At 55.0% G+C, this 12483-nt stretch overlaps 1 protein-coding gene across 1 annotated transcript in view; it reads left to right on the top strand.

The window, feature by feature from the left end:
- NIBAN2 (niban apoptosis regulator 2) overlaps window positions 1–12483 on the top strand; it is a 96168-nt gene that overhangs the window by 34488 nt on the left and 49197 nt on the right. The window contains exon 2 of the mRNA XM_054007274.1: window positions 12197–12327. Within this exon, the coding sequence (XP_053863249.1) occupies window positions 12197–12327 (131 nt within the window). The remainder of the gene's footprint in view (window positions 1–12196; window positions 12328–12483) is intronic.

The raw sequence follows: 12483 nt of genomic DNA on the forward strand, positions 1-12483 counted from the left end.
CCCCGCCGGCCCGGCTGACCGGCTCCCCGCCGGCCCGGCTGACCGGCTCCCCGCGGGCTCGGCTCCCCGCCGGCCCGGCTGACCGGCTCCCCGGCCCCGCCGGCCCGGCTGACCGGCTCCCCGCGGGCCCGGCTGACCGGCTCCCCGGCCCCGCGGGCCCGGCTGACCGGCTCCCCGCCGGCCCGGCTGACCGGCTCCCCGGCCCCGCCGGCCCGGCTGACCGGCTCCCCGCCGGCCCGGCTCCCCGCCGGCCCGGCTGACCGGCTCCCCGGCCCCGCCGGCCCGGCTGACCGGCTCCCCGCGGGCTCGGCTCCCCGCGGGCCCGGCTGACCGCGGGCCCGGCTGACCGGCTCCCCGGCCCCGCCGGCCCGGCTGACCGGCTCCCCGCGGGCTCGGCTCCCCGCCGGCCCGGCTGACCGGCTCCCCGGCCCCGCCGGCCCGGCTGACCGGCTCCCCGCGGGCCCGGCTCCCCGCCGGCCCGGCTGACCGGCTCCCGGCCCGGCACCGCGCCCCCGGCTCTCCCTCCGGCCCCGCGCCCGGCCCGGCACTGTGACCCTGGTTCCCGTCCCGGCACCATGCCCCCGGACCCGCACTGCCGGCCCGGCCGAGCACCACCGAGCCCTCCCGATTTTCCCGGACATGCCCGGCTTTTGGGGATTTCCCCCCGGACGGGGATTTGAGCCCCCAAAAGCCGGACATGTCCGGGAAAATCCGGACGTATGGTAACCCTATACATGGGCAGTAATGGGCTGTTCCCTACCATAGAGTCTCACGTGCTTTATCTAGAGACTAGACTAGAGTTAAATGGCTCGAGCAATGAGACTTCCTTCTGGTTCTTCAGAATTCCAACGCCATGAAATCATTCACTGCCCATAAGCTACATAACTGTTCAGGAATGATCCTTTGTACAAGATGGACCCTGCTGTGTGTTGGTGGAGGTTTCACTTGTGAAATCTCTTTCTAAAAGATGCTGTGAATTAGCCTTTTCAACATTTTGCATTCCTGTCCTGCCAACTTATAAATCGGTTAGAACCATATTCGACTTGGATGTAACATTTAATACACACGGGAGTACGGTAAAGGAAGCGTCAAGCTATCCCATGCATTTCCAACCACAAATAGGTTAACTAAGCTGTCAGTATCTAGCAATTACTGTCCTGGCCTCCAGGGAACGGTCAGCCAGTGGGTTGTTTTGATGTGAGGGTGTATCTTATTAGTGGAACTCAATATTCCACGCTGTGTCATGTGGGTGGCGTTCTGAAATACGTCGGAACGTTGCTCCTCAACTTGCTCATGCAGTTTTAAATTCAATTCTGATCTCGCTTCTTATCCCAGCCCTTCTTGGAACCTAAAGCTAACGCTCCAAATCCAAGCACCCAGTGGTGCACCATGCTGTTTTTCTCCCCCACAACTTTATTCCCTCTCCATATGTACTGAGCAGGCTATGCAGAGAGCCCATCCATCACGCAATCAGATTGGAGTCTTGTGTCTGTATGAAGAATGACATCTGGCAACATCTGGGGTGCGCAAAACGAAGTGAGACTGTCACTGGGAGAGAAGCTCTGCTAAACCTATTTAAAAGCCTCTTAACCACACCCTCTTCTCTAGCTGTTAGATTAGAAAACAAAGAGGGGAGCTGCCTGTCCCCCCATCAGTTTGGCTTATTTAATGCTAACTTGTGGCCTATGTAGGCTCCAATTGGAAGTCTAAAGCCAGCGGTTTGAGAAACTCATTGAGTAGAGTTGGCTGGAAAATATAAACAGATTTTTTGCAGGAAACTTTGAAAAATGTTAATTTCCTATGAACTATTTTTTTTTTTTTTGACAAATATGCAAACTGTAGATGGAAAAATTATTTCATCCAAAAAAAAGGGTCTGTGGAAAATCTTTGAGTAGTTCTAGTGTTGGGAACAACTTTGTTTAACCTTCTCCTTACCGAGGAGGAGGAGGATCACTCGAGTGGTTGGTTTTAATCCATACTCCTGGGTTTGCAAGCATTCTAGGGCACCTCCTCCTGCTTCCTGATGTTCTGTTCCAGTGCATCTTGCTTGCTGTCTTCCCTATAGAGAAGAGAACCTGCTGCCACCACCATCTTTTGCTTCACTCCGCTAGGAGGGAAGCAAGGAGCACAGAGCTGACAGCCACCTGTGCTCGGCCTGTTCCATATGGAGCAAGTCAAAGAGGAGTTTTTCTGATCCAGGTGGAGCAGATCAGAGAAAGGAGCTGGAATGCAGAGCACTTATATACCCCAACCCCATACGAACGGTGCCTCGAAGGAGCCCAAGTTTTTTACTTTGAAATCAGCCCAAAGGAGAGTAAAGTGGAAGTGTTCTGGCTTTTCTTCAGCGTGGGTATGGGGTCGCATTGAAAGGTTTAGTGCAGTGACTGCTGGAGAACTAAGCACGCATTCTCATCCTAAATGAGGGAAACTCTTGATCTCTCCAGTCACGTGGATGACGGTCTTCCCACCTGGCCGGGCATGTGACTGGGAACAGTGCCGGGCTCTGCTAGCAACAAATCGGAACCGAGGCAGTGCATCAGTAGAGCTGGGGATTCGGGATGGGGAAGGGTGTAATGTGCGTAGTGTGTGTGTGCTTGTGCGAAACTGACCCCCCTCTAGCAATAGGGCTGCCGTTTGAGTAGCAAAACTCACTAGCTGGTTAACTTGATCGCTGGGCCTTAATGGTGACCATGGCAAGCCTACCATGTGGTGCAGAAGGTGGCTTCTAGCTGCCCCAGAGCCCCGGTTGACACTACCATATCTGTTGGACCCCTGCAGAACGCCGCAGAAGTGATTCTTAAAGGGACCCTACCGCCTTTAAATCGCCCTGCTTTCCCTGCTAGAATTACAAGTGAGGTTAGTTATTCGTCTCATTCCATTCTGTCGACTCCTACACAGGACTGTACCCCTCCATCAGCTGCCCCTCAATTGTGGGGCGCTGTGTGACTGATGTGACTTATGCCGCCAGGTGGAAATGGTGGGGGGTTTCCTTCCTCCAATGGATATAGTTTGTGATTCTGCATTTCTGATTTTAAACATTTCTCAAACCAAGGGAACAGCGAAACTGTGGAGCATCGGTAACTTTGGAGTTATAAAACCAGTGGCCTCCCTCAGCGAGGGTCCAGTGAAAGGGGGTGTGTCTGTCTGTACACACTTGACAACACTTTGTGTAGTTTGGTGCACTGTTTTTGGCTCTCCCCCAGCCCTTTATTCCTCCCCTCTTTATAATAGGTCAATCCCCCTATTTGTGTGGGTCCCTCACACAGCAGGAGAGAATTATCTATTTCTTTAAACAGGATTTATTTTTTTAAACCACAGCAGCTGGCTAAGAGGCAAGGGAAGGGTCAGAAGCCCCACTAAAGTCACTATATTGACTAAATGCCACGTAGACTCTGGCTTCTCAGTGCAAGAGGGGGCTGTGTGAGGAGCTCAGGAGACGAGGGAAGTCTGAAACACAAAGCAGACGCTGCCTCGATCCCGCTTGCCGTGTGTTTTGACAGGGAGTCTGTGCTGGGTTCTGGGAGTTGCACCACCGTAGTTCTCATGGCGAGTCTAACCATGAACTAGATTCTGTGTGACGTGCATCAAGGCTGCTTTTTTTTCCCCCCCAGGGTAGTTATTTGGGAGGGGAGGGGAACGCAGCGTGGGAGGTCCCAGAACACTTTTGACCTCCTCTTTAGAGGGGTGGGGTGTCCTGATCAGACCTTTTAATTCCTAAAGAGCCCCGGGGCTGTAGATCTCCCCTGCCCTCCCCTTCATTCGCTGGGGAGACATGCATAGGCGGCACGTGAGCCTTCCGGTTTTGGGGAGGCTCGCATGCGAGCATCGAAAGCTCCCTAGAAGTGTGTGTGGGGAGGCCCACTGGACCCTGGTCCTGCACCTGCTTGGCCTCTTCCACTGAGGTCCTGCCTGCACCCGCTGCTTGCTCCTCTCTGCCACCTTCCCGGAACAGGGTGGGGCAGGGGGCCAGCGAGAGGAGCGGGCGAGTGACGGGACCTTGGAAGAAGAGGTGGGGCAAGGCCACTGTTCGGGCACTGGTGGTGGGGGGGCCCCCCTAACTTCTATGGAGCTTTTCTATGGCGCTCCAAAGGTGGCGGTGGGCCAGCGTGTCGCCGGAGAGGTGACCCACACCGCATCCGTGGCATTTCCCCCCTGCAGGGCTGGCCTCTTAAACACGCCACCCTGGGGAGACGAGACGCTGCGCCAACTCTAATCTCCAATCCGGTTGTCTGGGTTCGTTGGAGAGCCCTGAGATGGCAACGCTGTTCTCTGCTGAACGTTTCCTCTCCTTGGGCCCTGGTCCCCTGACAGCAAGCCCCTCTGGGGAAGAGCAGTGTACCGAGCTCACTGGATTTACGTGGACAGGTGAGTGGGATTGTATATGTCAAAGGGACCCTGGTGGACAGTGCAATGAAGAGGCACCCATGGGGAGCCTTGCTTCCCCTCCAGGACAGGGAGCCTGCCACTGCGTAGGACTGACCCTGGGAGCCTGGCTACCCAAAGAATCTAAAATCTCTCCAGATCCAGCTGACAGACCTGTCTGCAGCTCTCGGGCCTAAGCTCGCTGGGACCGCTTGCTCGCAGCCCCATCTCTGTGCCAGCCTCCCCACGGCGCCTGTTTTGAAAATGCATGCAATGATCCTCCCTAGAGGACCCTCCCCGTGTGATCTGCTTCAGTTAGTCCGTGGCTGTGACGTGCATGTCCTTCCTGAACACTGGCCAAGGGGGCCCGCCTGCTCGAGTGCTGATCAGACATTCCGGTTGTGGTGCTGAGACAGCGAAGGGGCTTTTGCCTGTAATTGCTCGCACTTGGTGTGTGTGGGGGAGAGGAGACCCTGGTACCAAGGGAGATCTGATGCAATGTTCCTCTGTACTACTGCAGCCCAGAGAGCTTCCAGCTGGCTTGAAGGGTTGTGGAATTCTCTCGGATGGCAGCGCAGAGAGGTTGCACCAGTCTTCCTTGCCATTCATGTCCTGACCGCTTGCTGCAGAGCAGTGGGAAGGAACAGGCCTTCTCTTCCCTTGCTTGGCGTTTCGGCCGCTAATTGCTTTCTGTTCTGGTAAACCCAGTGGGTTAGGGGTGGGAGGGAGGGTGTGTTGCCACAGGTGCTGGAGGACACTTGGACCCAGTCTCTGGAGCTGGGGAAGGACCAAACTGTTTCTTCGGTATCTGTCTAATGCCAGTTGTACTGAGGTATCTCGTGGAGGCCTTGACGAAGGCCAGAGCCCCACCGTTAGCTGCTGCCCAGTGAGATGGTCCCTGTCCCAAAAACTCGTCAGTTTAACCAGCCCAGATGGGGAGCTGAGTCAGAGAGAGAAAGTGACCTGCTTGTGGTCTCATAGCTGGTCTCTCGTGAAGCTGAGAATGGAACCCAGATCTCCTGGCTCCCAGCCCAGTGCCTTACTGACAGGACTCCATCTCTTCAGCTGACTTTGGGGATGGGATGCATGCTGAAGCCACCATGTCTCCTTCCCTGAGAGGATGGAGTGGGGCGGGGGAAGCCACTGATGGCTCCTGTCCCATGGGGATCACTCCATGCAGCGGCTCCAGTCCGATGGGCTCATGACCCTTTTGGGTCACTTCCCCAGGGGGAGCCGATAGCCCAGAAGAGAGCATGGAGTTGTTCCAAACCTTAGTCCCCAATTTGAACCAGCCGAGGCACTTCTTCCCCTGGGCCTTTGCACCAATCAGAGAGCACTGTGAGTGGGAGGGGGAACAAAACGCGCCCGCCGCCGAGCTGTTCAGTAGGTGAACTCACTCGCCTTCCCGCTGGAGTCCGCAAGCCCCAGGATGCTGCTTGGGGTGTTCCGGGTGCTGCTGAATGCCATGGGCGAGGTCCGCTAGGTGCGGGAAGCCCCTGCAGCGTTCCCATTCTGTGCCTTGCCTTAGCGAGTGTCATTGGCCCTTAGCAGGCGAGCTCCCCTGTGCCACACCCGTACGATCCCCTTTCGCGCACTCTGAGACGCTTGTAAACATGGCTTGTCCGTACGCCTCTTAAAGTCAAAGACCAGAGGCGAAAGCGCACAGTGGTTTCACCCTGCCCCCCACCCCAAATCCTCCAGTTATTGCTGATAGCCCCAGGAAATCCTTGTGTGTGTGGTGCTCCCAGCAGTGCAATCTGGCAGGGCTCCCTGGCTGGAGCACACGGTCTGTCTGCACAAAGTCCTTAAGGGGCTAGAGTCGTGGGCTTGTTAAAGTGACCGAAAACCTTTTCCTCTAATTCCCCGACGGTGGTTCGCCTGGGAAAGGATTTTGTTTGAAAGAATCCCTGTGAAATGCAGCTGTTGCCTCTCAAAAGCAGAAAGTACCTGCTTAGATGCTCCCACACTGGCTATGAGTTTGTCTCTCACTCTTTCTGCTCAGCTCACCTTAAGGAAAGCTCTGCTTTGCCAACCTGACGCCTGGGCTTGTCACGAACTCCATTGCAGAATGGATCCGCATGGATGGACGATCCGACAAGCAAGAGTTGGGAGAGGGGGTGGGGAGGTGCGGTGGGATCTGTACAGATCCTGATCTAAACCTGTTCTCTCTAAGGCCTGGGTTGTGGCTGGAAAAGCCAGAGCCCTGCTGGAGCAGATGTGGTGGTGCAGAGGCCGTTTGGGAAGGTATCTGTGGCTGCAGTGGAAGAGCAGGCTCTGTTATACCATGCACCTTCCCTGTTCTTCTGCAGCCTGTCTCTTCCCTACCCTCCATGGAGGCTAGTCCCATTACTGGTGCCAACCTCAGACGGTCTGTATTCAGACTGCATGCTCTGTAGGAAAGTTCCTCCAATGTGCCGCTAAGCACGGACACGGGGCTGCTTCCGTAAATGGTTAAAAGTATCCTTGAGCTTCGGGGGAGGTACCCACAGGCGAGGGCAGCGCGTGGAGCCCTCTGCCTCCCCCTCCCCCAGGGGCTGCAGGGACGTGGTGCCGGCTGCTTCCTGGAACGCCACGGGGGGCAATCCCGCAGGCCGGATCCGGCCTGCGGGCCGTAGTTTGCCCACCCCTGGTTTATACCATAACACCACCATTCTTCCTCCATAACCACAGTCCTGTATTATACACACTCTACAGGATGTGCAATACGGGCATGCGAGTATTGACGGAACAATCTTAATGTCTGGAATTTCCTGCCTCTGGGATCTGTCTTTTTTGTATATAGCGTTAATAAGTCAAGTATCAGGGGGTAGCCGTGTTAGTCTGTATCTACAAAAACAACAAGGAGTCTTAATAAGTGTGTAACCCACAACCACACTGGGGCTAAGACATTGTATACTGCATGGAGGATGGGAGTTTTAGTAGTGCTGGGCATTGGCCTAACTCTGCTCCCACTGAAATCCATGGCAACTCAGAGGCGGTTAAGTCCTAGTGTTGTGGAGATGGAAGGGAAACTGAGGCACCGAAGGGGAAAGTCGTTTGCCCAAGGTTGCACAAAGAGGCAGTGTCAGAGCCGGGAATAGAATAGTTCTCAGGTGGTGTCTGTTCAATGGACAATGTTCCCTTCATGTCTCGACATTCAAGCAAGAGTCCAAAGGCAGGGGACTGGACTCGATGACCTCTCGAGGTCCCTTCCAGTCCTATAATCTATGAATCTATGAAAAGGGGACCTTCCCTGCCGTTCTGCAATGTGCATAGAGGGACCCTGCTTCCCATGCTGTGCAGACATAATCACTGGGAACAAGCAGCCGCGCCAGCTGGGAGAGTTTGTATTGTCCCGTCTCTGGCATGGACGTGGTACGGGCAGCCTTGCTGACTGCACTCGGTAGCATCCCTCGGTAGATCAGCCTTCTCCCACGTGACGGGGACGTGTGTTCAGGGGCTCTGTCTTGGATGCAGTACGGAGGGAAAAGTCACACGCCAGAAACGCGGCTCTGCTCATCCATCCTGAACCTTCTGACGGCCTGGCTGGCGGATGGGTGAAGCAGAGCGGGCTGCAGCAGAGACCCTGCCAGCTGTGTGTTAGTGACGAGATGGAGGGGTAGATAGATAGGGATTTCAGGACCTTCCCGGTGGTGGTACTGGGATGGAGTGGTCTGCCAAAACCATTCTGGTTCTTAGTGTTCTAAATCCCCCTCCTATGGGAGGTGTGCACAGTAATGTACAGACCTACCAGACAAGGTCCCTGCTCCAAGGAGCTTACAACCAAGCAGCCCAATCCTGCTCCCACTGCAGCGTCTGGATACAACCAAGACGCATGCATACCTTAGTGAGTAACCATGTGATCTTATTGTTCCCAAGAATGGCCATATAGGATCAGACCAAAGGTCCATCTAGCCCAGTATCCTGTCTTCTGATAGTGGCCAATGCCAGGTGCACCAGAGGGAATGAACAGAACAGGTAACCATCAAGTGATCCATCCCCTGTTGCCCATTCCCAGCCTCTGGCAAACAGAGGCTAGGGACACCATCTCTGCCCATCCTATTGATGGACCTATCCTCCATGAATTTATCTAGTTCTTTTTTTAACTCTGTTATAGTCTTGGCCTTCATAACCTCCTCTGCCGGAGCAGAGCAGCTGGAGCTGGGGAGGAGAAGTGCCCGGCCGGCGGCTGGGATCTGGAGGCAAGGGGGCTGCCCGAAGCTGGTAGCGCTGGCTCGGGCAGCTTGGCTCTTAAACAGAGCCAAAGTCTGAGTCAAGGGAGGAGCAGAGCAGCTGGAGCCGGGGAGGAGAAGTGCCCGGCCAGGGGTGCAGGGTCTGGAGGCATAGGGGCTGCCCGAAGCCCGAGTGCTACCGGCTTCATGGTTTGCCGGGCAGCCTCCAGACCCTGCGCCCCTGGCTGGGCGCTTCCCCTCCCGGGCTCCAGCTGCGCTGGGGAAGCACCGGCCGGGGACGCAGGGTCTGGAGGCTGTCCGGCAAACCATAAAGCTGGTAGAGCTCGGGCAGTCCTTTTCGCATGGCTGGGAGGGAGGAGGGGGAGTTAGGGCGGGGACTTTGGGGAAGGGGTGGGGAAAGGGCGGAGTTGGGGCAGGCCGGGGTGGGGCTAGGGCCCGTGGAGTGTCCTTTTTTTTTATTTTTTAAATATGGTAACCCTAGAGTAGGTAGCAGTGGAGCAGGGATCTGTGGTGGTTGCTGAACGACTGAGTTTGGAGCTGGCAGAGGATTATAGAACACCCCACAGCTGGGGGCTGTGACTGGTAACTTCAGAGCCTGTCTCAGCTGTTGACTTGCCTTTTTAGGCCACAGTTAAATACAGCGTCTGCGCTGAGCGCTGCCCTGGAGGTGGGGTAGGGAGGGCAACCTTTATCCCTGCTCATTACTGGGTTTGTGTATGAACGCAGCCAAGCCCCATCCTTCACTTTCATTATCAAAGTCATAATCACAGTGCCTGCGTTGCCGTCTCTCTATCAGAAGCCCTTATCGCAGAGGGCAAGAGGGGCGGGGCCCGGAAGACTCTTGCAGTGGTGTGAATTGAGGCCATGTGCAGTCATGGCAAGGCCTTCTTCAAGGGAGGCAGCTGCCCCTTGGGGAGTCCCAGAGCTGCAGGAAGCTCCAAGCGCTCCCGACACTAGGAGAGGAAGCAGGTGGGAGTCTCAGGTCTGAGGGGTGATCTTAGGCTGCAACACAAACAAGCCTTGATGCGAGAAGGGTTTTCTCCTAGAAGAAGCCTTGGGGCAGTTGAGAATTGGTCCACGTACGTCTGACTCACTGGTGTTGTCCTGCTGTTAGTGGCCTTGCTAGTATAACCCGCTGCTCAATGTGTTCTGCCTCCGCTGGAGCCACAGCGGATGTGAGTTTGACTCTGTCCCAGCCCAGCTTCCGAACCTGACTGCAGAGGTTCATGCTTTTTAGCTCTGGAGGTCTCTGGCGTCAGCCAAGTTGGTGGCCAGCACGGACGACTTGGTATCCTCCAGAGCGGTTAAGGGAGTTCTTTGCAGAATCCCAAAGAGCTGGGGAGGAACTTCCCTGATCAAATACATATTGGAACAAATGCGCCTAGTACTTGCCCGCTGTTGCCGTGCTGCGTGGTATGGTTATTTTGAAATGTCATGGCTACAGCAGGGATAGAATTTGGATCGTGGGGCCCTAACAGCAAACTGAGCCAAGGAAGAATCTTGAACTGTGATACAGTGGAGAAATCCTGGCTGGGTGGTGGGGGAGCGTCGGTGGTAGAGGCTGACTGGTTCGTGCCAATGTAAGTTACAAAGTATTTACCACCCCGATAGAAAGTTCTCCTTTTGGTATGGAACAGCTTGTGTGTTAGACTGGTAGCAGGGCAGGAGGGACCCCCGGGGCCTTGCCCGCACTAGAAAAGCTTTGCTGGCATAGCTATACCAGCAGAGTTATACTGGCAAACCTTCATAGTGCAGAAACAGCTTATACCAGCATAACCGAGTTTCTCCCGGCATAGTGATTCCCTGAGACGTGGGAACTCACCAGTTCCCTGAGACAAAAGCTATGCTGGCAAAAGCACTCTGATGCCCGTATATCAGGGTTTATACCAGCATGAAAATCACAGCCCTAACCAACACAGCTATGCCAATAACCAGTTTAACTGTAGAGCAGACCTTAGTTTTGAATATATTGTCACCTGGTCCCAGGGGTATGTTGTACTAAAATTCCCCCGTGATTTCCACTATCTCTTGCCCCAAGTCCACCAGTGACTGTTCTCGTATGAAACAAAACTGTTGTTGAGTTCCCACCTGATGCTATATGGCCAAATCAGGGTTTCTGGAGTCTCTGTAGGAGTCTTTCCTGTATCCCTCTACTCTGCATCGTGGCCTCTGCTTCCAAAGACTGGAGCATGACTCCCAGTAGGGGAGGCGGCACTCTGGGTGCTGGCCAGCTCTGCCTCCTGGCAAAGGTCGCTGCTATTGCTGGCACTAGGAATGGGAAAATATTTTGAGCGGCACAGTCTGCCCACATGCCCTTTATTCACCACTCCATTCTGAGTTGCACGATTCGGGTTTGTTTGTGGATCGGACGCTGATGGAAAGGTGACTCACCTGGCCCAGGGCTGTTTGATTCAGTAGGACGTGCTGAGCGCCTGCACCTGGGGGCAGGTCGCATGTGGCGAAAGCTGCTGCCCTTTCACCAGTGAGAGAGCTGGGTTTGGGTCCAGACGGGGAACGTGCAGGTGAAAAGTGTTCTGCATCTCTGCCGCTCCCCAGTAAGAGGATGGAACCTGCCCTTCAGGCAGGGAAGGCCGCTTGGGCAGCGCGGGGATGATAGGCTGCTGGCAGGTGCACTGGAGCACCTCCCATGGGCACTTGGTGGGATTCCTTCCATAACCGGTCTGGACTGTGGGATTCCTTCCATAACCAGAGGGCCTCCGGTTGGCTGGCTTCTCCTGGCACATTCAGAACGGGAGCGGGAGGAAACGGGCAGCGCTGAAGTGACACGACAGGTGATGGACTTTGAGGTTACTCAGGCCACTCGGAAGACCGTTTTTAAGACATTTTTGGTAGAGGTGGAATTCCCCAGTGATCGGTGCCCTGCATGAGTCTGTCACATTGCACCCAAGAAGTAGCAAAAGCCCCATCTTTCTCTCATGCTTCTTCCTGTCCATCCCTCTAAGAGCTAAGAGTGGGGCATGTGGGCATGAGGAAGCTATATGGCAAAATGGCTTGGCATAACCACTTGGCATAACCACTAACGCAAGAAAGGGCTGGATGGTCAGGGCAGAAGGACTCCTGCTTCTGTATCTGGCCCAGTGATGTGTGCCGTAGAAATGCAGGCAGACAAGGTAAAGAGCCGTTTATTGCAAACTGGGTGACTACACGGTCCTAGCCTAGGTGCAAGTGGGTTCTTCAGCATTGGTCTTCTCGGAGTATTGTGATCAAAACAAAAGTTGGACTTAGCGGGAGGGGGTGTTATTTTAAATTTGGAAGGTATCTAGACTAGGAGGAGAAATGAGCACAAGTCCTGCTAATGCAATAGAGTGTGTATGGATTAATCAGTAACCCTCCCGCTGCTCATCAGAGTAAGATGATTCCACTAACCGTCCACCCCCGAGCCCACAAACAGATGGCCAGTGATACGCTAACCATCATGATAGAGATGCTTTCAGCTGGTAGATATTCCCCCACAGCTGCAGGAAGTGAGACACTTCCTTACTGATCATCGGTCCCAGGCTTTCGTGTTAAAGTGCAAAGGGACTCGAGGAGTCTCCCCAGCAGATGGGGGAGGGGTTTTGTAGCGTGCATGTCTGGTGGGTTTTGGATGTGTTTTGAAGTCGAGCCATCTGTGTTAAACTTCTCTTCATTTTGACTTTCAGAGAAAACCGGGAAGGTGTTGGGGGAATTCTGCCAGTTTTACGAGGAACAGTACGGCGTCGCGCTCTTCAACAGCGTCCGGTATGAAATTGAGGGCAACGGAGGGCCGCAGGCCCAGCTGCTCCACCGCAAGGTAAGGGAGACTTCCTCTGAACATTGCCCTGTCCTGGGATCTCTGGTTCAGCTCCGCTCCAGATGCTGGCTTGGGTCGCTGTTCCCTGCAACATCTTCGCACTCAGACCTGAGCGCAGAAATGGGGATGGGCTACAAAACGGATCCAGCTTCGGTG

Source organism: Malaclemys terrapin, chromosome 17, assembly GCF_027887155.1.
Source record: "Malaclemys terrapin pileata isolate rMalTer1 chromosome 17, rMalTer1.hap1, whole genome shotgun sequence".
NCBI lineage: Eukaryota > Metazoa > Chordata > Testudines > Emydidae > Malaclemys > Malaclemys terrapin.